The sequence below is a fragment of the Loxodonta africana genome, chromosome 10 (assembly GCF_030014295.1).
Source record: "Loxodonta africana isolate mLoxAfr1 chromosome 10, mLoxAfr1.hap2, whole genome shotgun sequence".
Lineage (NCBI taxonomy): Eukaryota > Metazoa > Chordata > Mammalia > Proboscidea > Elephantidae > Loxodonta > Loxodonta africana.
The window spans coordinates 85076065-85103597 of NC_087351.1; the positions used below are offsets into that span (position 1 = coordinate 85076065).

The 27533-nt window shown below is 45.0% G+C and overlaps 1 protein-coding gene across 5 annotated transcripts in view; it reads right to left on the reverse strand.

The window, feature by feature from the left end:
* DPF3 (double PHD fingers 3) overlaps positions 1-27533 on the reverse strand; it is a 299949-nt gene that overhangs the window by 94929 nt on the left and 177487 nt on the right. For all 5 annotated transcript variants that reach the window (XR_002785335.2, XR_010323186.1, XR_002785336.2 and 2 more), the window contains exons 4-6: positions 27043-27170; positions 20331-20426; positions 4121-4199 (exon numbers count right to left, since the gene is read on the reverse strand). Coding sequence is in view for 2 of the 5 variants with exons in the window: in XM_023546336.2 (XP_023402104.1) it covers positions 4121-4199; positions 20331-20426; positions 27043-27170 (303 nt within the window). In the remaining 3 variants the exon portion in view is untranslated. The remainder of the gene's footprint in view (positions 1-4120; positions 4200-20330; positions 20427-27042; positions 27171-27533) is intronic.

Consider the following 27533-nt stretch of genomic DNA (forward strand, 5'->3'; position numbering starts at 1 on the left):
ACCCAATGGTTCCTTTCACGTATCTGCTCCCAGTTTTCATCCCACCTATAAAGTGGGGCTAATGTTACTATTAGGATTTAAAGCTGTTAAGTAGATTAAAGTCAGCTGTTAGACTGCTGAGTTTTATGCTGGACTGCTGAGTTTTATATCAACGCTGAAAGAACTGGAAAAATTCTAAAGAGACCAGCTAAAACAATGATGCAAGTCAGTGGCACTCTGCCTGGAGAATTCCTGGAGACTCGAGAACTTCCAGATGCACAAAGCAGGGAATAATAAAAAGGCTAAGCAGTCAGAAGCCAGAAATCTCCCAGTTTGAATGAAGGAGGCCGGGTGTTCTCAGAAGTCAGCATTCGTAAGAATCCCCTGAGGAGCTCAGAGAAAAATGCAGGTTCCTGGGCCTGCCTCCAGGGATTTTGATGCAGGGGGCCTGGTGTCAGGCCCAGGAATCTGCGTTTTTGATAAGCACCTAGGTAATTTCTGTGCAGGTGGTCCAGGGCCCAGACTTGGACAAATGCTGAGAGGCTTTCCCACAAAATCGTATTCGGTTGCACTATTTGCCGATAATTAACTCTTTTTCTCTGGCAAGGGGTTGAAAGGGAAGAGGCAGAACTTTACTTCTTAAGTTTAGTAAACTTCCAGGATAATTAATAGAGATCGGTTACTTGCAGGAAAACAAACTATTCATCCATACGTACCATGGATCGGGCAAAATATAAATTATGTTCAGATGATTTAATATGTCCCTGGAATGGAATAAATTCAATGGTTTAATGAAAGGCAGCAGGCAACCTATCTATCACCTGAAATTACTAAGATAATATTTCAACCACTCATCTTGAAACAGAAGTGTGGACCAAGAACATAATTTGACAAAAAAAAAAACATTGCCATTGAGTCAGTTCCAACTCATAGCGATCCTATAGGACAGAGAAGAACTGCCCCGTAGAGTTTCCAAGGAGTGCCTGGTGGATTTGAGCTGCTGACCTTTTAGGTTAACGGCCATAGCTCTTAACCACTACACCACCAGGGTTTCCAAAAACATAATAGGATAACTATATTCAGAAATAAATACCAGAAGGAGTTAAATCCAATCGCATTTGAAAAATAGCTATTGCCACCCCATATAAACCCAGAAAGAAATGCTGGGGTCCAAGGTGGCCTAATATTTTCATAAATAACTTGAAAGATGGAATGGGAATTATGCAAATCAAACCACAGAGGATACAAAAATGGCAGGAATTGCAAATCATTGGAGAATGAAATTTAACTACTGGGCAATGTCTTTAAATTTGTCTTTATTGAATCTTGTATATTGAAGTCACATATTATCGCATCTCTTTATTGAGACTCAATAGGGCCAAATGCACAGAGATTTATGGAAGAAGGAATAATGAAGTGCATTCATAGAAAAGAGCATACACCTGAAGAAGCATTAACACCAGGGTCAGGACAAGCACTGATTGGAAAATTGAGAAGACGCTGCCCAGTGCAATGGGATGGCCAAATATTTCTATTCTCTATAGACACAGGTATGTTAAGAGCTGATGTGTAAAATAAACAAGGAAATGTGTCTGTTACTCTTTGAGCCACTTGGCCTTGATGCTGCTTCCAATGGGAGTGTTGTGCTTCAACGTAGGTCTGGAAGGGAACTCGGAGCAGGGAGTCACAGAGATTGTGGGGTGTGGCCCTAGGTCAACCGAGAATGTGAGGGGATGCCAAGAGAGCCCCCAGAATAGACAAAATGCAGATGTGGCTATTTGTTGGGGGAAGATGCACAAAAGGCAAGGAGGCCTGGAGGGAGAGAAAAATTTCCGCTCATATTGAGGGAAAACGATCATTCAAAGCACAGCTGGAATTGTGGAAGAAAGGGCAGCTTATGGTAACACCATCCCTGGGGACATTCAAGGAGGCGACCAGACACCTCTCTACTTAGGATGCATTAGAGATTATTAAAAGCATCCCCGGCCCAGTTGTGGGGAGGGGAGGGTAAGAAGGGGCCTTATGACCTCTCCAAAGGTCATTTCTATCCCAAAGGATCACATGTCTGAAGGGCACCAGATAAAAATAAAGTCTATTAATCACAGAGCTGCCACACGATTTCCTAAGAGAGCCAGAACAGCGAAGGGCAATCTGCAGTGGACTTTGCCTCAAAGAAGGAGGAAAAGGGAGGCAGTGTGTGTGCAGACAAAGCCGCCACAGAGACTTCCAGAAAGCCCAAAGCAGTCTGTGATGAGGCCTCCCAAGCAGTACAGGGTAAACACAAGGAGGAAGAGATCGACCGCCTGGGAGGGGAAACAGCAAATGGCATTGAGAGTCCCTAAACAAAGTCCCAGGAGCTTGGAGAAGGGTGTGATTTAAGAGCTTTGCCCAAAAAGTAGGGAACCAGGCAAGAGAGGCACACCCACAAAGGGGGCTTCATGGAGATAATACATGAGAAGGCAGGCTTTGGCAGGTGAAGAAAGGAATGGGGAAGTGGGTGAAGCCAAAGAAAAAGGCACACAGGGTGTGTTTGGGATAGGTGGATTATTAATTGTTTGGAAATCCAATGAAAGCTGTAGAGATCGAGCAAAAAGTAATTCCACTATCTATGGTAGCAGAATCCCACTATCTATGGTTGACATAATGAAAATAACCTTTTAAAAGAGGAATAGCATGGCAATGCCCCAGTTCCAAAGCAGCTGTTGGCTTTCCTACTAGATGGGCTGCTCCACCAGATGGAACTGGAAAGGCTGCTTCCTGGGAGTCTGCGGACCCTTCCCAGCCCACAGCCCCAGAACCATAGTCTCCCAAGGGCTAGCATGCTTGGGCTTTTATGCATCAGGACAAAACTGAAGCCCACCCAGGAAGCAAGGCCTGGGGGAAGCAGGCCCCTCTTGGCATTGCCAAGAGCCATCAGACCCCCTGACCTGCTATTTGTTCTCGAACAGAATTGCTTTGGGTGAAGATGGTACCTGCCAGAGTCGTCTCAGCAATGTCATCTGCACGCTGTATTAGGCAGCCAAATGGGGGTCATGGAACTTGAGTTGTTGTAGCAAAATGTTCTCCAGCCAGCTGTCACCCCACTGGCCACAGAACAACTTTTTGAAATCCAAAGAGGCCAGTGAAGAAGAGGGAGGAAAAAGCACAACCCCAGACTTACTCCCTGTGCCCCCGCCTCCCCCCTGGTCCTCTCCCTGCCTTCACAGGGAATCCGCAACCACGGGCAAGATGTGGGGGGCAACAAGGGTGTCAGGGTCGGGCCCGAGCTGCCCCCCTGCCATTCTAGCTGCAGCCCCTCCTTACCAACCGCAGGGACTGCATCTTCAGAGAGAAGATGAAAGAAGAGCACCAAGGAGTGTGGTGTGAGCACCGCCCTCACCATGGAATCAGCAGATAGTGCCCGATACAGTAAGACAACTAAGACAAGGATGCTAAACCCACTACCCAGTGCTGTGGCAGGTGAGGAAGACAGAAGCTCTCTCAAGGCTGACAGCCATCCTTCCTAAAGCTGAGGGCTTCTTGAGGTCCGCCCACCTCCACTTTCCCTAGAGCCAGCAACTCCTCTCCCTCAGCCCCTCCCTGCTGTGTCTGCCGACTCTGGACCCAGGAGCCAGGCAGCCGCTTGTCAAAAAGATGTTTCTGAAGCAAGCAAGAATGGCTGGAGATGGATGAAGGGGCATTTATTAAACTAAGTCATCGTCAGAGAAAGATTCATAACTTGCCCTACCTAGGAAAGGAGAGGGAGAGAGGAAATTAAAGAGAAACAAATGAAAAGTCACTAGAGCCAAGTACCTTTGTCGGAGGTTTTTGACTTATGCTTTTGTTTGTAACTTTCTGAAACAGAAAAGGAAATAGGGCAAAGCTTAAACGAGACAGAGTGACCGAGAGAAAGAAGGAGGAAAGGAGAGGACACTGCTCCTCACTTGCTTCCCTTGGTGCAGAAACACCCCGGCGCCAGGAACAACAGCAAGAGGAGGTGGTGACTGCAGTGGAGGTCACAGGCATGCAAGCCAGGGGTGCTGGCCCCAAGATGAGGCAGCAAGTGAGCCTGAGGCTGACCAGGAAAACAGCCAAGGAAGCTCAGGGAAGGACAAGGCTGGGAGGGGGCAGAAGAAGGAAAGTGGGATTGGCCAGTACTTACTGTCACAGACGTAAGGTTTGTCTTGGTCTTCCTGAGAGGCAGCGTCATGCCTCCTCCTGCCACCCGCAGAGCCACGAGCCTGGGGAAACATTGGGGATATCGGCATGCTTGTTATTGCGCATGAGCTGTATGAGACCCTGAACACTTTTCTCATATCACTTCATTTGATCTTCATAACAACATGAGTACGGTATTAACCCATTTTGCAGATGAGGAAACTGAGGCCCAGAGAGGTTAGATAACTTGCCCCGAATCACTCAGCTACTCGCCTGTATTATCTCATTAAATCTTCCATGAGGTAGGTACTATTGTTATTAGGTGTCATCGAGTCGATTCTGACTCATAGCAACCCTATGTACAACAGAACAAAACATTGCCATGTCCTGTGCCATCCTCATAATCATTGCTGTGTTTGACCCCACTGTTGGAGCAACTGTGTCCATTTATTTCATCAAGGGCCTTTCTCTTTTTCTCTGAATCACTATTTTACCAAGCATGATGTCCTTCTCCAGGGACTGGTCCCTCCTGATAACATGCCCAAAGCACATGAGATGAAGTCTCACCATCCTTGTTTCTAAGGAGCATTCTGGCTGTACTTCTCCCAAGGCAGACTTGTTCCTTCTTCCGGCAGTCCATGCTATATTCCTATTCTTCACCAATACCATAATTCAAATGCATAAATTCTTCTTTGGTCTTCCTTATTCATCTGCCACCTTTAGCATGCACATGAGGCAACTGAAATACCATGGCTTAGGTCAGGCATACTTTGTCCTCAAAGTCACATCTTTGCTTTTTAACACTTCAAAGAGGTCTTTTGCAGCAGGTTTGCCCAATGCAATACATTGTTTGACTTCTTGACTACTGCTTTCATGGGCATTGCTCGTAGATCCGAGTAAAATGAAATCCTTGACAACTTCAATCTTTTCTCCCTTTATCATGATGTTATTTATTGGTTCAGTTGTGACGATTTTTGTTTTCTTTATGTTGAGGTGTAATCCATAGTGAAGGTGTAGTCTTTGATCTTCATCAGGAAGTGCTTCATGTCCTCTTGACTTTCAGCAAACAAGTTTGTGTCATCTGTATATCACAGGTTAATGAGTCTTACTCCAATCCTGATGCTGTGTTCTTCTTCATATAGTCCAGCTTTTTGGATTATTTGCTCAGCATACAGATTGAATAAGCATAGTGAAAGGATTCAACCCTGATGCACATCTTTTCTGATTTTAAACCACGCAGTATCCCCTTGCTCTGTTTGAATGACTGCTTATTGGTCCACAGACAGGTTCCGCATGAGCACAATTAAGTGTTTTGAAATTCCCAGTCTTTGCAATCTGATCCGTAATTTTTCATGATCCACACAGTGGAACGCCTTTGCATAGGCAATAAACACAGGTAAATATCTTTCTGATATTCTCTGCTTTCAGCCAAGATCCATCTGACATCAGCAATGATATCCTTCATTCCACATCGTCTTCCGAATCTGGCTTGAATTTCTGGCAGTTCCCTGTTGAGGTACTAGTGCAACCATTTTTTAATGAACTTCAGCAAAATTTTACTTGCATGTGATTTTAATGATACTGTTCAATAATTTCCATATTCTGTTGGATTTCCATATTCTGTTGGATCACCTTTCTTTGGAACGGGGATAAATACGGATCTCTTCCAGTCAGCCAGGTAGCTGTCTTCCAAATCTCTTGGCATAGACCAGTGAGCACTTCCAGATGACTAAGATACTATTATTATCCCCATCATACACATTAGGAAACTGAGGCAACAGAGAGGTTCACCCAAGGTCACTCAGCTAATAAGCGCAGAGCCAGGATATAAACTCAGGACCATCTGACTGAAAAGCTCTTATCTATGGAATTCCCACATATTGCTGTTGTGCTAAAAATCTCTTCCTGCAAGTGCCAAGCTTCATTGACACAGGGTAAAGATGCCAACTCTATTTCCCACAGCTGATCAACTGACGGGCCTGTTAGGAGCAAGTCTTGAAGGGGCAAGAAGGTAACTGCAGTCATAGCCCCAGGCTCCTGTGCTCACCCCCAACCCCCAAGTGTCCTGAGAGCCAGCCAGTCCTGGCATTCAAGCCCAAGGCATTAGCCCAGGCTCAAGGGGAGATCTCAGCCCCACCCAAACTCGCTCTACTCTGAGGAGTGGCTTTGGTTGTGACCTTCCTTTGTGGTCTGCCTTAGGCCTCCAGCCACTGACAGAGACCTTGGCACCTCACTGACCCCTGGGGCTGGACTCCTGATACCACCACCCTGCAGGCATTTCCAGAAAGGGTCAGCATGACCTGGGAGGGAGGGCAGGGGGGTGAACTCTACCTGTAAGAATAAAAGAGAACAGCCAGAGAGGGAGCTGGCAGCTACGCAGCCCTGGGACAGTGGCTATAAGAACTCAGCAAGGTTTATTTTTAAACCTTTGTTAGTCCCACACTGGTCACGTGGGTAACACCCTAGCCTCCTCCAGGCCATTCTTTGGTAATGAGCAGCAGTAAACTCCCAACCTAGAAAAGGGCCTGCTGGGTCTTTGGGGACAGAGAAGAAGAGACAGCAGATGAGAAATAAAACATGGCAGCAGCCTGGGGTGGATGGAAAATGGGGCAGCCTCAGGGATCTGCCTGGAAAAGTGTACCTGGGGGCTTCACTGAAGAAAGGCCTGTACCCCAGGTCTGAGGTGCTTACACATTTACTAACACACACACACTCTCTCTCATACACACACACACACACTCTTTCTCTCTCATACGCACACACTCACTAGGGACACCACAATGGAAAGGCCTATACCTTGAGTCTGAGGTGCTTACACACACACACACACGCGCACACATACTCACTGGGGATTTTGTAGTGGAAAAGCATATACCCTGGGTCTGAGGTACTTATGCACACACTCACAAACGTTTGCACACACATACTCTCTCACACATACTTATATACTGTCATACACGCATATGCTCTCTCTCTCATTCAGGGGGGACTTTGCAGTGGAAAGGCCTGTAATCTGGGTCTGAGGTGCTTCCACACGCACAATCACTAACATACATTCATACACACACACACACACACTCACTAATACGCTTGCATACACATACATACACTCACTGGGGACTTTGCAGTGGAAAGGTCTGTACCCTGGGCCTGAGGTGTTTACACACACACACTCACATACTCACAAACATGCATGTGCACACACACACACTCACATACTCTCTCACACATACACTTACATACTCTCTCTCATACACGCACACCCTCTCTCACTCGCTGGGAACGTTGTAGTGGAAAGGCCTGTAATCTGGGTCTGAGGTGCTTCCACACACACAATCACACACACACACAATCACACACACACTCACTAATACACTCACACACACATTCACTGGAGACATTGCAGTGGCAAGGTCTGCACACACATAATACTCACAAATACACGTGCGCTTGCACTCACACACACTCTTACATACACACTCACTGGAGACTTCACAGTAGAAAGGCCTGTACCCCGGGTGTGAAGTGTTTTCATACACACTCAGACATACTATCATATACTCACACACACATTCACATACGCACACTCAAATATACTCACACACTCTCACACACACTGACTGGGGACTTCCAAGTGGAAAGACCTGTACTATAGGCCTCCAGTGTTCACACACTCTCACAAAACACACACGTCACAATCAATACCACCTGCCAAGCTGCCACCTCTGCCACCTCCTCCGCTTGTCTCTCTCCAAAACAAATTACAAAATCCCATCTCCCTCCCACTGGTCTTTCCCTCTCTCTGCCTCCCACCACCCACCCCCTTGCACACACTGACAGGCCCGCCCTCCTCCCCCCACCCTCATTACTCAGACTTGACCCGAAGAGGGAGCTGTGAAGTACTGGCAGTCACCCCGAGGCACTGACAGGCCTCCCCGTCTGGTGCCTGTGCCAAGGGTGGTCACCCTCAGTCACCCTCACCCCACCCCCACCTCAGTGAAGCCAGGGACAGCTTGACGTGTGCAGCCCGCAGCCCTGTCACAGCCGCCTCTGAGCAGGTGAAAGCAAGTCAAGCAGAATGACGGAGGCAACGGCAGACTCGGGGAAGGGGCTCTGTCTGTGAGAGACTAAAAATACCGCAGGGGAAAAAGGAGGAGATGTGCAAGCTGGAAGCATGTGGGCTTCTGGGGGAGCAGCCAGGGAGGAAAAGAGGCTCCTGCTGAGAGTCAGGGTTTAATTTTACTCTGCAGTGCTGGCCAGCAGGGCGACTCTGCTCCCCACACTCCCTGAGCCTCAGTTTCCTTGGCTGCAAAATGAGGAACATGGCTATAGGGCATTTGAGGAGCCATGCAAGGGATTCTCCCTATGGCAGTACATTCCTAGTCTCCTGGAATATGTCAGGCTTGGAAACTCGGAATCCTACTCCTCTTAACTCAAATGCCACCTCCTCAGAGAAGCCCTCCCTGCTCAACTGGTTAAAATGCCCCTCATACCTTCTCCATTGTTCTCTTTCCCCTACTCTGCCCTATGTTTCCTCACAGCCCTTAGTACTAGCTGACGTATTATACACGTATTGGCTTACTTGTTGATTTTTCTGTCTCCCCAGCATAGGATATAAAACCAGAAACCAATTACCATCCTGTTGAGTTGATCCCTACTCATGGTGGCCCTTTGTGCATCAAAGTAGAGCTATGCTCCATAGCGTTTCTGATGGCAAATTTTTGGAAGCAGATTGCCAAGCCTTTCTTTGGAGATACCTCCAACCCTTCAGTTAGCAGCAAAACACATTACCTATTTGCACCACCAAGGGACTCCCACATAAGACAATATGTCTACCTGGGCCACCAGCATACTCAGAACCTGGCACAGGGCCAGGCCACACGAGAAGTACGTAATAAATATGTGCTGGATAAGTGAATCAATCAATCAGTCAATGAATGAGTCAATCATCTTTGGTTCTTCTCCTCATTCTCTAGATCAGATTCCTATTGTTTCTTCTGTGAAAGCCCATCCTAGGCTTTTCTATTCCACACCCTAATCCAGGAGCTCATCAATTGACCCTTGGACTGTTCAAAGAACCTACCAGCTGATGTTCTATCTCCTCCTGGCCCTGCCCAATCCATCCTGCATAACTCTCAGCCCAATGAAACAAAAAGGATGAGGGACAGGAACCCATGGTCACTCATTCATTCACACATTCATACATTACCATCAAAAACCTGTTTATACCTCCAATGGCAACCTAGTACCAATCCCACTAGGTTTACCCCATGATCACACCTACATCCATGTCTTTGTTTTTATTTATCCCTGTCATGGGCCAGGCTCCCCTCTGTCCATCCACATCTAATCCATTTGTAGCCTCACTAGAATCCCACCCCTCCAAGAATCTTCCTCTCACCACATTAGGCTCAAACAGACCTAGGTTTAATCATGGCTGGGTATCTTTGGATAAGTTCCTTCTCCGAGCTTTAGTCTCCTCAGCTGTAAAGTGGGCATAGCAACATCTACATAGTAGAGTTATTGAGAGGTATTAGGGGTGTCGAGTTATTAAGGGTGTGTGAAACCACAAAAGCTAGCACTAAATCCACAGGAAGTGCTTAGTAAATTATTCTTCCTTCCTAACCCAAACTGATATCCCTCTCCCCACCCTCTGAATTGGGTTAGTACACAGTCAGAAGCCAGCTGCTTTCTAACTGTATTTTTCCCAACTTGATTCTAAGGTCCTTAAGGGCAAAAATGGCATTTTATACTTAATTATGAACCCCCCACATATAGCACTATGCTGGCATGTAGCATGCAAAGCTCTTTCACATATATTAGTGCAGTTAATTTTCACAATAACCCTATGAGCAAGATCCTATGAATAGTGCTATTATTCTCATTTGGCATTTGATGAAACAAGTTCTGAGAGAGTTCATGACTTGTCCACAGTCCCAAAGCCAAGCAGAACTTAGGTCTCTAGACTCTGTTATAGAAATCTTTGAAGCTAACTCTCCAAAAGAAACCCATCCTCCCCCTCTGAGAACTGCCTGCCCTACCCGACTCTTTCCCACTCCACCTCCCATTCACACACTGGTAGCCATAGCCACCATGATTTACCACATGCTCCTACTCCACTGGCCACAGTTGACTGGCTCAGGAGTAGACACCTGACCCAAGCTGTGCCAATCAGGTTCTATCTCCAAGGGATTGGGAAGTGGAATATAAGGAAGGACCTGTTTTAGTACAGGCCACTTGAACTGGTGACTCATAAATTCAAGAGCTGTGGGGTGCCACATCTGGCCATGTACACAGAGAAGCAGGGGACTCAGTCTTTAGAGAGAATAATGAAGGAGGAAGAAGTAGACGCCAGAAGCTGCCTGGGTTCCTGACTCTTTCCTGAGGCTTATATCTTCAATGATTGTTCAGATTTGGGGCAATGGCTCAGTAGCTTTTCAAATACTTCCTATTTTTGCTTAAGCCAGTTTGAATAAATTTGTTTCCTGCAACTAAGAGACCCTTAACTAGGTACAACTCCTATGCAGAGAGCTAGTTCCTCTATATAAGTCAAATACTGGTCCAGGGATCCTTGGTGGTCCCTGAGACCCTTTAAGAGTGTCTGCAATGTCAGAACTATTTTTATAATCGGGTTGAGACATTATTTGCCTTTTTTGCGCACACACTCACAAGTATACAGTGGAGCTTTCCAGAGGCTACATGGCATGCAATAATGCTACCGCTTTGTGGGCTTGTGTACTCTTGAGTTTAAATTTTTTTTTTTGCTTTAATTTCTATTATGATAAATACCTATAGTTGTTGTTGTGGTTACGTGCCATCAAGTTGGATCCGACTCGTATCGACCCTATGTATAAGAGAACAAAACACTGCCCAGTCCTGTGCCATACCTCCAGTTGTTGCTATGCTTGAGTGCATTTTTGCAGCCACTGTGTCGATTCATCTTATTGAGGGTCTTCCTCTTTTTCACTGACCCTCTACTTTACCAAGCATGATGTCCTTCTCCATGGACTGATTCCTCCTGATAACATGTCCAAAGTATGTGAGACGAAGTCTCACCATCCTTGCTTCCAAGGAGCGTTCTGGTTGTACTTCTTCCAAGACAGAGATTTGTTCTTTCTTTTGGCAGTCCGTGGTATTTTCAATATTCTTCTCCAACACCATAATTGAAAGGCATCAGCTCTTCTTCAGTCTTCCTTATTCATCATTCACCTTTCACATGCATAGGAGGCAGTTGAAAACACCATGGCTTGGGTCAGGCGCACCTTAGTCTTCAGGGTGACATTTTTGCTTTTCAACACTTTAAAGAGGTCCTTTGCAGCAGATTTGCCCAATGCAATGCATCTTCTAAGTTCTTGACTGCTGCTTGCTTCTGTGGGTGTTCATTGTGGATCCAAGTAAAATGAAATCCTTGACCATCTCAGTCCTTTCTCCGTTTATCATGATGTTGCTCATTGGTCCAGTTGTGAGAATTTTTGGTTTCTTTATGTTGAAATGTAATGCATACTGAAGGCTGTGGTCTTTGATCTTCATTAGTGTTTCAAGTCCTCTTCACTTTCAGCAAGCAAGTTTGTGTCATCTGCATAACACAGGTTGTTAATGAGTCTTCCTCCAATCCTGATGCCCCATTTTTCTTCATATAGTCCAGCTTCTTGGATTATTTGCTCAGCATACAGATTGAATAGGTATGGTGAAAGGGTATAACCCTGACCCACACCTTTCCTGACTTAAAACCACACAGTATTCCCCTTGCTCTGTTCAAACAACTGCCTCTTGGTCTATTTACAGATTCCTCATGAGCACAATTAAGTGTTTTGGAATTCCCATTCTCTGCAATGTTATCCATAATTTGTTATGATCCACACAGTTTAACGCCTTAGCACAGTCAATAAAACACGGGTAAACATCTTTCTGGTATTCTCTACTTTCAGCCAGTATCCATCTGACATCAGCAATGATATTCCTGATTCTACGTCCTCTTCTAAATCTGGCTTCAATTTCTGGCAATTCCCTGTCAATATACTGCTGCTGTTGGATACTGCTGCAGCTGCTTTTAAATGATCTCAGCAAAATTTTCTTTGCCTGTGATATTAATATTATTCAATAATTTCCGCATTCAGTTGGATCACCTTTCTTGGGAATAGGCATAAATATGGATCTCCTCCAGTCGGTTGGCCAGGTAGCTGTCTTCCAAATTTCTTGGCATAGATGAGTTAGCATTTCCAGTGCTGCATCTGCGTGTTGAAATATCTCAATTGGTATTCCGTCAATTCCCAGAGCCTTGTTTCTTGCCAATGCCTCCAGGGCTGCTTGGATTCTTCCTTCAGTACCACAGGTTCCTGATCACATGTTACCCCCTGAAATGGTTAAACGTCGACCGATTCTTTTTGGTGTAGTGACTCTGAGTATTCCTTCCATCTTCTTTGGATGCTTCCTGTGTCGTTTAATATTTGCCCCATAGAATTCTTCAGTATTGCAACACAAGGCTTGAATTTTTTCTTCAGTTCTTTCAGCTTGAGAAATGCTGAGTGTGTTCTTCCCTTTTGGTTTTCTACCTCCAGCTCTTTGCACATGTCACCATAATACTTTACTTTGTCTTCTCAAGCCGCCCTTGGAAATCTTCTGTTCAGTTCTTTTACTTCATCGTTTCTTCCTTTGCTTTAGCTACTCGACGTTCAAAAGCAAGTTTCAGAGTCTCTTTTGACATCCATTTTAGGTTTTTCTTCCTCTCCTGTCTCTTTAATGACCTCTTGCTTTCTTCCTGTATGATGTCCTTGGTGTCATTCCACAACTCATCTGGTCTTTGGTCATTAGTGTTCAATGCGTCAAATCCATTCTTGAGATGGTCTCTAAATTCAGATGGGATATATTCAAGGTCGTACTTTGGCTCTCGTGGACTTGTTCTAATTTTCTTCAGTTTCAACTTGAACTTGCATATGAGTAATTGATGGTCTATCTGCAATTGGCCCATAGCTGTGTTCTGATTGATGATACTGAGCTTTTCCATCGTCTCTTTCCACAGATGTAATCGATTTGATTCCTGTGTATTCCCTCTGGGGAGGTCCGTATGTATAGTTGACATTTATGTTGGTGAAAAAAGGTATTTGCAATGAAGAAGTTGTTGGTCTTGTAAAATTCAATCATGCGATCTCCAGCATGGTTTCTATTATCAAGGCCATATTTTCCAACTGCTGATCCTTCACAAAAGCAAAAGCTTTGGAGGTTCTCAATAATTTTTAAAAGTATAAGGAGTTCATGGTACCAAAAAATTTGAGAACCACTGCTCTACGTCCTTGCTATTTAAAATGTGTGTCCTTAGACCAGCAGCACAAGAAAGCACCATCCTGGAGCTTGTTCACAAAGCAGAATCTCTGTCCCCGCCCTTCAGACCTGACCTGACTCATAGCAACCCTGTAGGCAGAGGCTTAACTGGGGGTGGAGTGCCTCAGATAGGGCATACGTCCCGTGCTTCGAATGTGTGCCCAGTTCTACTCTGTCCTATAGGGCCTATGAGCTGAAATCAACATGACAGCAAAAGGCTTGGTTTTTGTTTTGTTTCGTTTTTTTTTCTTTTTTTGGTATTGGCCATCACAGTTTCCATGGCCAGCTGTGAGAGATTAATCAGCAATTTAACACTAATTGCTCTAGGCACTATTTTCTACAGTTAGGTCCCTGCCTGTAGGGCAGAGCAGAACTGCCCCATAGGGTTTCCAAGATTATAATCTTTAAGGAAGCCGACTGCCACGTCTTTCTCCCACCAAGTGGCTGGTGGCTTTGAGATCCTTTCAGCTAGGAGCCCAGTGTTTAACCATTGAGCCATTAGGGCTCCACCCTCCAGACCAGCTCATCAGTATAAGCAGGTGATTCAAATGCATATTCAAGTTTGAAAAGCACCGGAATATACCAGTTCATCAATAAATATTGATTGGCTGACTGATTGACAACACTCACATGGATGACTCACAGACTTTTCATGAATTTTAAAGAGCTTTGATTTCTTGGGTTAAAGTTATCATAGACGCGATTATTAATTGTTGGGTTTGAATTTCCCTTACCCCAGGGGATACCCGTTGTTAAACCTCCAAAAGTCGTTCCCTTTACTTGCATCCTCCTAAAAATAATAACTAGCACTCAAAATTGTCTGTGTATTCAATAGATAAGTGCCAACTTTGGTGAAGGCTAAGACAGTACACAATACTGGGGAAGCCAGCATAACTTGATCAAAGCAAGATCATGGAAGCTCCACAGACACATCCAAACTCCCTGAGGGACCGAATTACTAGGCTGAGGGCTGTGGGGACCATGGTCTCTGGGAATTTCTAGTTCAACTGGCATAACATAGTTTATAAAGAACATGTTCTACATTCTACTTTAGAGAGTAGCATCTGGGGTCTTAAAAGCCTGTGAGTGGCCATCTAAGATACTCCACTAATCTCGTCCCTTCAGAAGAAAGGAAGAATGAAGAAAACTAAAGATATAAGGGAAAGATTAGCCCAAAAGGCTGATGGATCACATCTACCACAGCCTCCACCAGACCAAATCCAGCACAACTAGATGGTCCCCAGCTACCACCACTGACTGCTCTGACAGGGATCACAATAGAGGGTCCTGGATAGAGCTGGAGAAAAATGTAGAACAAAATTCTAACTCATAAAAAATGCAAGGTTTAGTGGCCTGACAGAGATTGGAGAAACCTCGAGAGTATGGCCCCCAAATACCCTTTTAGCTCAGTAATGGAGTCACTCCTGAGATTCGCCCTTCAGCCAAGGATTAGACAGGCCCATAAAACAAAACGAGACTAAAGGGGCACAGCAGCCCAGGATCAAGGACTAGAAGGCAGGAGGGGACAGGAAAGCTGGTAATAGGGAACCCAAGGTCAAGAAGGGAGAGTGTTGACATGTAATGGGGTTCTTAACCAATGTCATAAAACAATATGTGTGCTAACTGTTTAATGAGAAACTAGTTTGTTTTGTAAATCTCCATCTAAAGTACAATTAAAAAAAAACAATTGTCTGTGTATTATTACTCCCATTTTACCGATGAGGAAACTGAAGCAGAGTACTTACACGGTCAGGCCAAGGTCACAGAGGTTACATAACTGAAAATTCAAATAAGGCAGAGCTTGTTCTTTTAATCGTTAACCTTAAGCCTGGGTTCCTCAAACTTAATGTGCACACAAATCACCTGAGGGGTCTTGTTAAAATGCAGGTCCTACTTCAGTCTGCCTGGGCTAAGCCTGAGGTCCTGCATTTTAAACAAGCTCCCAGGTGATGCTGATGCTGTGGTCCAGGGACCTCACTTTGAGGAGAATGGCCTTCGATTGCATCTCACCCCCAACAACAGAACTAGGCGTGATTGTTCTCCAGCAGCCAGCAGCGGGGCACGTACACCACTTCAGTAGGTCGATATAAGAAGCAGCTCACGGCAGCAGTGGTGGTTCAGTGGTAAAATTCTTGCCTTCCATGCAGGAGACTTGAGTTCGATTCCTGGAGAATGCGCCTCATGCACAGCCACCACCTGGGTGTCACTGGAGGTTTGTGCAGTGCTATGATGCTGAACAGGAAAAAACAGAGCTTCCAGACTAAGGCAGACTGAGAAGAAAGGTCTGGTAATCTACTTTCAAAAATCAAACCAGAAGGAAAAAAAAAAAAACCCATCGCTGTCCAGTCGATTCCAACTACAGGACAGACTAGAACTGCCCCATAGGCTTTCCAAGGAGCAGCTGGTGGATTCGAACTGCCGACCTTTTGGTTAGCAGCCAAGCTCTTAACCACTGTGTCACCAGGGCTTCTTCCAAAAATCAGCCAATGAAAACACTATGGATCATAAGGACCAAATCCACAAGCAATCCCGAGGATGGTACAGGATGGGGCAGCGTTTTCATCCACTACACATGGGGTCACCATGAACTGGAGGCCAACTTCATAGCAGCTAACAAGAGACAGCTCAGTTGAGGCTGAGTGAAGCAGCTTCACACACTTATTCCAGCGCAGGCAAGCTCACCCACTCCCCTCCAGGTTCTCCCTGTAGCTCCCACCATGAGGGACATAAGACCACAACGCCACTGCACATCTTAGAGCCATTCAGCTGCCCCTCGGCAGCATAAGGATGGCCTGGAGCTAGTCTAGGCTCATCCAGCCCCCTCCCTGTGTTCAGGCCTTCTCTCAACTCCTATAAAGCTGAAATATGACTTTTCTTTCTTTTTTCCTCGGTCCATCATTCATTCAACAAGCTGGTTATTGGCTACATGCTAGGTGCTCAGCCAGGTATTAACCTGGACCATTGAAGAGAGCATGACTCCATAGAAGGAGCGCAGACAATTGTGTTCAATTCCTGGCTTCTTCCTTCTTAGGTTAGGCGACCTCAAGCACGTTATTTAACCTCCCTGGGAGCAATTACACCAACTGATGGGAATAAAATAAGCAGTATTGGCCAATAGAAATAAAATGTAAGCCATAATGTCATTTTAAAATGTCCAGTAGCCACATTTTAAAAAAAAGAAGAAAGAAGAACCCAGTGGCAATTAATTTTAATACTATATTTTATTATAACCCAACAGATCCAAAATATTGCCATTTTGGTATATAATCAATATTAAAATAAAGTTATTAATGAGATATTTTGTATATTTTTTTCATACTAAGTCTTCAAAATCTGGTGTGTACTTTACATTGACAGCACATTTCAGTTTGGACTAGCTACATTTCAAGTGCTCAAAAGCCGCACATAGCCAGTGCCTACCATAATGGAAAGTGCAGAAAAAGAGAATGTAGCGTAAAGTACCTGGGACAAGGTCATCACCCTCTATATGGTAGCTATTACTGTAAAAAGCCCCACCACACTGCTGAGTGTACAGTAAGTACTCCATAAATGACTGCTGCTGCCGCTACTGCTGATGTTCTTACAGAGAGATCTCCAATTAGTATTCAGGCTGCAAGCACAATCTTCTAGATTTAGGTTGGGAGTGGAGAAGATGTAAAGAGGACCTTTGCCACGATCTGCTCTAGTAAGTTTGCTTCGGGGTAAGGGAAGCAATAGCAGCAGGCTGGGAGGTGCGCAGTCTTAGAGCTTACAAAAGGTCCAGTAACTCCAAGTTCTAAAGTCTCCTTTAAGGATAGGATGGGATAGTCATTATTTTGTAACCCCCAAGGAAGTAATGGGTCTTGACCCACTGCCGTCAGGTCAAGTTCATCAATGCCTGCTAAAACCAATCAGGTGCAAAGTTGATGGGTCTCTCTACAAGGGAGGAATCAGGGCCACAACACCCATACCCACTGGTCAATGTTAACACCACTAAAAACAGCACAACTGGACAATATAGGCCTCCTAATGTGATACGATAAGAAATGTGCACCACCATCCGTCTAAGCAAGGTCCTTGCCCTCCCCCTAAAAAGTATTTACACACGTATCCTGAATCTAATTGAGCCTCTAATCTAACTACCAGTGTTCCACCACCAAGAGGATCCATTTCACCAAATCTAGAATATGGGAAATTCTACAAGACAAACAACCCAAGTTCTTCAGGAAATAAATGGCATGTAGGAAAAAAAAAAAAAAAAAATGGGTATGGTAGGGTGTGGGGAGGAGGAGGTATGTTATGGAATAGGCGACTTAAGTTTCAAAACAACTGTAAGACAGCATTTTTGAGAAACTGTCTAGGACTTGCTTTCAAATACTCAAGCAAAACAAACATACAAGCCAACAAAAAAGTGGGAATAGGAAATCGATGAAATAAGGTAGTCAAAATATTGATAATTGATGAAGCTGGGTGACAGTTTATATACAGAGCTGCCATGAGAAATGCCCTGACCAGACAGAAATTCCAGCTCCTGCCAACAGGTTGGAGCATCTTTGCTCACAGCGTGAGTAGTGCTGGACCACTTGCATCAGTCTTCTGGGAAACATGTTTCTTAATATAGTTTTCCAAGTTCTACCCCATCCAAGCAAACCAAACCCACTGCCATCAGGTCAGAGTTGAACTGCCCCATAGGGTTTCTAAGACTGTAAATCTTTATGGAAGCAGACTGCCATATCTTTCTCTCGCAGAGCAGCTAGTGGGTTTGAACCACTGACCTTTTGGTTAGCAACTGTCTGCGTTAATCACTGTCCCACCAGGGCCCCTTAGTCCCACGCCAGATCTGCAAAATCAGAATTTCTGGGTCCTGAGACTCTGCATTTTACTAAATGCTCTCCTGATGGATTTGATGAGCAATAAGTGTTACAGGTCGAATTGTGTCTTCCAAAAAGATATGCTGAAGTCCTAGCCCCTGGTACATGTGAATGTGACCTTATTTGGAAATAGGGTCTTCGCAGATGTAATCAAGTTAAGGTAAGGTCTTAGGGTGGGCTCTAACCCAATAGGACTAGCGTCTTTATAAGAGGAGAAGGGACACAGAAACAGAGAAATAGGGAGACCATCACGTGAAGACGGAGGCAGAAATTGTAGCGATTGGTCCACAAACCAAGGAACTCCAAGGATTGCCAGCCGCCAGAAGCTAGGAGAGAAGCACGGAAGAGATTCTCCCTCAGGGTCCTCAGAGGGAACCCACCCTGCTGACACCTTGATTTTGAACTTCTAGCCTTCAGATCCTCACTTCTAAGGAGTATTCTGGCTGTACTTCCTCCGAGACAGATTAGCTCATTCTCCAGGCAGTTAGTGGTATATTCAATATTCTTTGCCAACACCATAATTCAAATGCATCAATTCTTCTTCTGTCTTCCTTTCTCATTGCCTAGCTTTCTCATGCATATGAGGCAATTGAAACAACTCTTTAGAAGGAAGGCTGGCGAGACTTGGAGATGTTCAGGGTGACCAATCCCTGGAGACAGACATCATACTTGGTAAAGTAGAGGTTCAGCAGAAAAGAGGAAGATCCTCAGTGAGATGGACTGACACAGTGGCTACAACAACGGGCTCAAACAGCAAGGACTGAGGGTGGTGCAGGACTGAGCAACGTTTAGTTCTGTTATGCATAAGATCACTATGAGTCAGAGCCGATTCATCAGCACCTAACAGAAACAACAGCCTCCAGAACTGTGAGAGCATAAATTTCAGTTGTTTCAAGCACCTGGTTTGTGAGAATTTGTTACGCCAGCCACAGAACACTAACACACTGAAGTTGAGAACCACAGGAGTAGAAAGGCCGGTCGTAATTATCACTGGACCCAAAACTCTTACTCGTGGAAGAGGTAAGGGCCTTGCCTACAGCCTGAAAGAGACAGACCTTCAGGCAAAAGAGAATTAATTCTCTAACAGGACAGCAACGATTTTCCCCTGGAGGCATCTCTCCGCCTGGCTATTGTCAAATGCCCTTGCAGAGCCCCAAAGGTGACTACAGAAAGCCCCTCTGGGCTTGGACACAGGGACTCTGGAGAACCAACCTGAACACCTGAGAGCATCACACAGGCTGGCTCCCCACTCAGGGACCACTCTCTTATTTTCATTCCTTCCACCATCAATTTCCCCTCCACTACCTCCAGGGTTTCTGACCTTTTCCTTGCCACATTCTAGGGTCACAGCCTCAAAAAGTCAAGCCAGAAATGCTTGGAAACCTCCCCCATGCTTTCCCAGGATGCGCCTACTCTGCCCAGTTCGGCATTCCCTAAAGCAGGCATCCTGCTACTGTCATTCTGGGGCAACCCAGGGAGAATAAGGCATGAAACTTTCAGCCTTCTTTTATGATCGAATAATGGGCACAAAGAGTCTCCGGGTGGTACAAAAGGTTAATGTGCTCAGCTGCTAACCAAAGGGTTAGAGGTTAAATACCACCCAGAGGCACCTCAGAAGGAAGGCCTGGAGATCTACTTTTGAAAAATCAGCTATTGAAAACTCTATGGAGCACAGTTCTACTCTGACGCACACGGGATCACCATAAGTCATAATTGACTCCACGGCAGCCGGTTTAATTCATACTACAGAGACACTCTCCTCATCCTTCACCCTTACTCTGATCCCACCCCTCAGTCCTTCCCTGACCCACCCTCTGTCTGCTCAGTGAGGCACTCTGCTCCTTCTCTCTCTTGCCATCTCTAAACACTTCCAGGCTATGCCCTGGGACCAGAGCTTTCTGGAGTTTTCCTCTATGCGCATTCTTCAAGACAGACCACAGACAGGACCTCGATCTAGTTGCATAGGTACTTTGAACCTAGGAATCCATTGTTTACCTGGTCTCAGCCTCCTTCATCTCTTCTCTCCCTCATAGGCCCCCAACTTACCCGTCCTCTGGTCCTATTCTTTCGCTTGGGAATATCCTCTTCTAAATCCTCTTCTTCGTTCCCCTCTTCTACATTTTCATCATTTTCCAAAACCCTCTGAAACAACAAGAAAATACATAGAAGGACTGAGAAATAAAGGGCAAAGGAGAAAATCATCAGAGAGTAATATTATGGGGTTTGTTTTGGGTGCCACCATGCTTGGAAAGCTGAGTCTCTGGAATGTCACCTGAGAGTTGGATCTCTCTTGGTGGTACCAACCCTGTCCCAAGCCCTTGGATCCCTTCCAGCAAAGTCCTCCCAGAACACTGATCTTTGTAAACTCTTTTTGCCCAAGAAAACAGGTTTTAACAACATACAAAACCATATAATTATGAGAATACTCTGGGAGAGGCACTTTTCTACATGGGGCCAAGATGTTCGGTCAAAATTTATTTTCTTTAATGTAACATTTCTGTTTGCTCCTGAAAGGCCATGTCAGAAATATGAAAATATGTTTCTTCTTTCCCTGCTATTCTGGAATCCTGTCCTATTCGATGAAAACAAGTAACTTCCTGTTCATTTGACCAGAATTTGACATTAATGTGTTGTTTATAATAATCCATTGTGATTTTTCTAAGAAAAATTGATTTTCATCACAGCGCATTACTTATAATGAAACTTAAAGATCATGAATTCAATTACCTCTCCCCAGCAGCCTTGTGAGTCACACCGCACCATAGAATCCAACTTCCATTTAACAGGTGAATAAACTAAGGCTGAACACAGCTTTACCTACTCAAGATCATAGAGAGAATCTATGGCCAAAGCCAGGTCAGGGTTTGTCAGCTCAGAATTTCCCTTCATTTCTCAGCTCTTGTGATAACCCCAAGGTGTGTTTACGTATACACTTTGTGTCAGGGCCTGAGCACTTTATTCCTTGGGCGGGGGCGGGGAGAAGAGAGGGGAGGAAGTAGGGAGTGTATCTCTGGATTTAAGGGCAGGATAAAAGATTGTGGGAGAGGACCCAGCATCCCACATGGACTGTGGGCATGGCACCTCACTGGCCTCCATGTCACAGGCTAACTCTGTGACCTTGGGTAAGTCATCATCTCTTCATACTTCAGTTTCCCCACTTTCAAGATAGGGATTCGTTTGTCCATTCAATCGGCAAACATTTATCTAGGGCTGACTACATGACAGGCACTGTGCTAGGCAAGTCGCAAAATGGCTACAGTCCTGGCCCCAAACGGACTTTACAGTCTAGTGAGGGAATGCAGATTTAGATAACATACACAGCCATATAATTATAGCTGGTTTAAAAACAGTGACAGGCAAGTTCAAAGTGCTATGAGAGTATGCTAGAAGGGAATTTTACCTAACCTGAGGGTCAGGTAAGGCTTCCCTGAGGAAGTGGCCTAAGGAAGTTGAAACCTGAAAGATGAATAAGAGTAGCCTTGTAAATGAGGAGAGAGGAGGGGGAAAGAGGAGAAGGGTTCCAGGCAGAGAAAATAGCATGAGCAAAACACTTGAGGCAGCAAGAGGAACATGGCTTACCCAGGGAGCAGAAAGAGGCCAGTGTGACCAGAACTCAGAGGCTCAGGGAGAGACTGACATAAGATGAGCATAGAAAAGGAGGCAGGCACCAGATTCTACAGGATAGCACCCACCCTTGTGGTGATGGTGCAAAAATCACATGACTCATGAAGTGGCTTAGACAGTAACATGCGCTGCACTGACATCTGGTATCCCCTCACTGTTCCAATGGCCTTCTGGGCAGTGCCTTTGGCCTGCCCTCAAAGCAGAAAGCCCAGAAGTGAATTAGTCAGTGATCTTCTCTTACTCCCCTCTTGCCAGAGAGCTCTGCCCCAACCACAGGGGCCAGAATAATGCTAAGTTCCAAATTCCTTCCAAAGAGCTCAAAACACGTCAAAGAAGTCTTCTCTGGTTTCTCTACTAGGTTTATTTGGGAAGACACAAGCTGACAGCACTCATGAGTCTCTGGGCCAACTTTAGCCATCTAACAGAGAAATATCACTGTCAGCTGGACACAATCTCCAGCCCAGAGCTAGGAAACTTTGGCCCAGGTCCCAGCACAAGGCTCCTAGCCTCTCTTGTCAAAACTTATTTTCTTGGCTTTCTGAACTGCAGGTGGGAACAGTGGAGAAAGCCAAGCAAGGCGATGACACGTCAAATGCTCTGTGATATTCAGTGAAAAGATGGGACGTAAATATGAGTAATCCAAAGGTGGTACAAACAGTTAACATATACTTGGCTGCTAACCAAAAGGTTGGAGGTTCAAGTCTACTCAGAGGCAACTCGAAAGAAAGGTCTGTTGATCTATTTCCAAAAAATCAGCTATCGAAAACCCTATGGAGCACACTTCTACTCTGACACACACGGGGTCACCGTAAGTCAAAATTCACTTGACGGCAACTGGTATTTTTACTGGTTTAAATACGAAGCCTTGCTATTGCGAGTGTTGTTGCTGTTCGTATAACCATCTTATAAACTTTCTGGGTTTTGAAGTCATTTAATCATAGTAAGCACCTTGATTTTCAAGGTCATTGCTTCTAGCATCACAGTACGACTTTGACTGCACTCTCATTTTACCCTCAATATGGACTCTGGGTTGGAAGTTGAAAAACTGGTGAAGGAGGCTCAGCTAGGCTAGAAGTGACACTGAGTCTCAATGTCCAGGAGGAAGTTGACTTCTCCCAGAGGTCCTACCCCTCCCTCTTCCCATATGCTTCCCTGTGTCTCAGAACCAGTCTGTGCTTCAGGCCTCAGTCGTGACAGCAGCTTCCCCAATGTGTCTGCATTTCTAACAATGCAGAAGCTTGTCTGGGTAACTCAGGAGGAGCCAGGAGTTCCTAATGAACAAAGCTAATATTCGGGGTTCAGGAAAAAGACAGAAGGTCCTATATGTGGAGCGAAGGGCAGGGGTGGGTGGTCCAACTGCAAAAACAACTTGCATTCCCTTCCCAAGGACATTAGGGGGAAAGAGGTGACTTTTTAAAACAACTTTTCTCCCTGTTATTCTAAACACTTTTTATAGTGATAACAATGGTTTGTGGTTATGTTGGGGAGGGGGAGAGGGAATTCCTTTTTTAAAACTGCATTATCTCTGGCTTGGAATACTGCAAAAACCTCATACTTATTTCCTTCCTTCTACTGTTGGCCCTGCATCCAGTCTCCTCTCCATGGAACAGCCAGAGGGATCTTTACGAAACATAATTGGCTGCGCTCATTCAAATCCTCCAGTGGCTTCTTTTTTAGCTTCTCATAAAAATCAAAAGTCTGTTCCATGGCCTGTGAGGCCTGCGTGTTCTGGCCGCTGCCCACCTCTCCAACTCCATCCTGGGTGCTTCTCCCCGGTACCGAGTTCTGGCCACACAGGCTTCTGTTGGTCAACAGGACAAGCCCCGAGCTGTCTCAAGGCCTTCAAGCACGCTGTTCCTCTGTCCAGAAAGCTCCTCCCTGGGATTCTCACTTTGCTGACTCTTCTCAATTCACAGGACTGAGATTAAACCCCTATCTCCCTCAGGACTCTACCTAAAACCTGTCCTTCCTCTTATACTGAATCTTCTAACCCTGTTTGTTCTTTTCATAGCATTTATCCTGATTTGTAATTATTCTATTTGTTTATTTGTTTCCTATTTCTCCATCTGCATCGAGATTGTATTCTTTCACCATACTTATTCAATCTGTATGCTGAGCAAATAATCCAAGAAGCTGAACTATATGAGGAAGAACACACACAAAACACAACCTTGTTTGCTGAAAGTGAAGAGGACTTAAAGCACTTACTGATGAAGATCAAAGTCCACAGCCTTCAGTATGGATACGCTTCAACATAAAGAAAACAAAAATCCTCACAACCACACCAATAAGCAACATCATGATAAATGGAGAAAAGATTGAAGTTGTCAAGGACTTCATTTTACTTGGATCCACAATCAATGCCCATGGAAGCAGCAATCAAGAAATCAAACAATGTATTGCATTGGGCAAATCTGTTGCAAAAGACCTCTTTAAAGTGTTGAAAAGCAAGGATGTCACTTTGAGGACTAAGGTGCACCTGACCCAAGCCATGATATTTTCAATTGCCTTGTATGCATGTGAAAGCTTGACAATGAATAAGGAAGACTGAAGAAGAATAGATGCCTTTGAATTACTGTGTTGGAGAAGAATATTGAATATACCATGGACTGCCAGAAAAACAAACAAATCTGTCTTGGAAGAAGTACAGCCAGAATGTTCCTTAGAAGCAAAGATGGCAAGACTTCGTCTCACATACTTTGGACATGTTATCAGAAGAGACCAGTTCCTGGAGAAGGACATCATGTTTGGTAAGGTAGAGGGTCAGGAAAAAAAAGAGAAAGACCCTAAACGAGATGGATTGACACAGTGGCTGCAACAATGAGCTCAAACATAGCAACAACTGTGGGGATGGCACAGGATGGGGCAGTGTTTTGTTCTGTTGTACATAGGGTCACTATGAGTAGCATTTATCCTGATTTGCAATTATTTTATTTATTTATTTACTTTTTCTCTGTCTGCATGTCACACTAAAAGTTCCATGAGTAGAGGGGACAGGTGTCTCTGTTTCCCCAGCACCTAGTACAGCACCTACTCAGAGCAGGTGTTCAAAAAACTTTGGTTGAGGTTTTACAGAAGAATCCTTATCAAAAGAGGGAAAGCTGCAGAACAAAATTTCAATGTTTTGATGGAATCCAGGTCTTCTGGAGCCATCGAGGCTGGAAAAGTCCCCAAAACTATCGCCCTGAGGTAGTCTTAAACCTTAAACCAAAGGTATTCCCTGAAGTTTTCTTTGAGCCAAAAAAATATTGTTGTTGTTAGTTGCCATTGAGTCAATTTTCAACTCATAGTGACCCCATCTGACAAAGTAGAACTGCCCCATAAAGTTTTCCAGGCTGTTAGTAACCTTTACAGGAGAAGATCATCAGGTCTTTTCTCCTGCAAAGCTGCTGGGTAGGTGTGAACCACCAACCTTTTGGTTAACCATTGCACAGCCAGGGCTCCTTGAACAAAAATATGGTTTTTCTTCATTAGTAAAGTACATCTGCTTTGAGCATTTTTACTCTTTTAAAGAATTATAGATATGAGATCAACGTGACAACAGCAAATTGAAAGGTTGGATGGGAAGCTTAGGGGACAACGAGTTTAAGATAGTGGTGGTAGAATAATTTGGAAAGGTTAGCAAGAATTGTAGCATAACTTGAAGAATATAACTAGTATCGCTGAATTGTACCATAGAAATTGTTGAAATGGTGTGTATTTGGCTATGTATACTTTCACCAAAATGAAAATGATAACCTTTGGTTGAAGAAATGAATGAATAAGCAAATATAGTTTATTTACTACATATATACTTTATTTTAATAAGTAGAGCCAATAAAAACATATAAACTCTTTTGTTTATGGTTCTAGTTTGACCTTCTGGCATAGTAGACAGTAGCCCCAGGCTCTGAACATAGTAGTTTGTATGTTTAAGCAGTCAGCCCCACAGAGGTTTTTGGAGACGGAAAGAAGAGAGAAGAAGCAGATTTAGAGTGTGGAGGCAAGGAATCTCCTAATAGAGCTGTAAGGGCTGTAACACTGAAGAGAGCGACAGGCTCAAAAGGGGCCCAGCAGCAGAGCCATTTGCCACAGATGGCAACGCCAAGAAAAACCTGTCTTCAGGGGACAAAGAGAAGGCCTGTCCTCAGAGGGCTGAGAGGAGGCCTACAAGGTCAAGAGAGCTGAGAGAGCTGTCCTGCACTGAAGAAGGGAAACTTTGCCTGTATGTTTCCTGCTCCGGAGTTGTACTATTACTTCCTTAATAAACCACTTAACTGTAAGTATAGACTGTGAGTCTTGTGTGGTCATTGCAAAAGATTGTCAAACCCAGAAGAGAAGTAGAGAGTGCCATGGGAGGGTCGGCTGGTGTCAGAATTGGTTAAAAGGTTGGAGAGTGAAGGTATGTCTGATCTCCACCTCACAGGGATCAGCCTTGGGCCCATCTTGATTTACATTATCCTCCCTGGATTTTTTTTTTTACCCTGGATTTAGGCAGATTCTGATACTCCTGCTCCCTCTATTTTACAGTAGTAGTAACATTATATGTGGTGTTACTTAATATTAGACACTGCTCTGTGTTAGACAATGGTGATTCAAGACAGACAACACATAAGAACGGTAGGAGCACGTAAGTATAGTCCTGTACAGTAAGAGCTCCAATAGTGCTGTGAACAGACAGTGTCACGCACAGGGACAGGAACAATCAACCCTGCCTGGAGGGTAACTCCTAAGCTAGCCTTGAAGGATGAGTGGTTGGTATTGTGAAAAGACTAAAGTCTGGGGAGCTAGAGCTGAGGGTGGGGTGTAAGGGGAGGTGGGGACTGGCTGTGGCAGACAACCTCAAGGCTCTGAGCCTGGACAATGGACCAGTCTATTTGTGCACCATTGTCTCCCCAGAACTCAGCATGGTGCTGGCACACAGCAGGTTCAATACACAACTTTGGAACGGATAAATAGGGAAATTAAGGGACAGGAACTGACTTGAGAGGAAACCTGAGTTCTTCTGAGGACATGTTAAATTGAAATGAATTTGCAAGCTCCCAGGCAGCAAGTACCACCAGGCAGTTTGAGAGGAGGGTCCAGAGCCTGTGCTAGTGTTCTGGAAACACAGGGGAGCAATGCTCTGGGGTGTCTCCCAGTGAGCCAAAAATACCTGTATTCCCTGGATGCTTTCCTCCTCTCTGGTATCCACCTTCTTCTCTACCCCCTCACCACGGAGCAAGGCTTCCAGGGTGGTGCTTTCCGAGGTGAACCCATCCTTCTTCAGGGGCAGCTCCACTTCTGAAAACAAGGACAGAAAGCTGGGGTCAGGCTCATAGAAGTGGGAGGGGCAGGAAGGGTGGTCCTTGAGGGCATACAGGGACCAGCGCTCCAGGGTAGGAATCAGGTGGCCTGTTTTTCTCCTCCTGGTGCAACAGGAACACTGGAATCGGATCCAGCTTTTCTGTCTCCAATTCATAAGCCCAGAGACAGATTCCATCCCTGCCTGCAGTCTCAGAGAAATGGAGGCAGAGCAGAAGAGGGGCCAGCAACCATGGGATCAGACAGCCTGGTCTGGGTCCTGGTCTGCCACCCTCTGGGCCATGTGACATTGGACAAGGCACTGTAGGAGCCCAGAGCCCATTTCTGCATCTATACATTGTG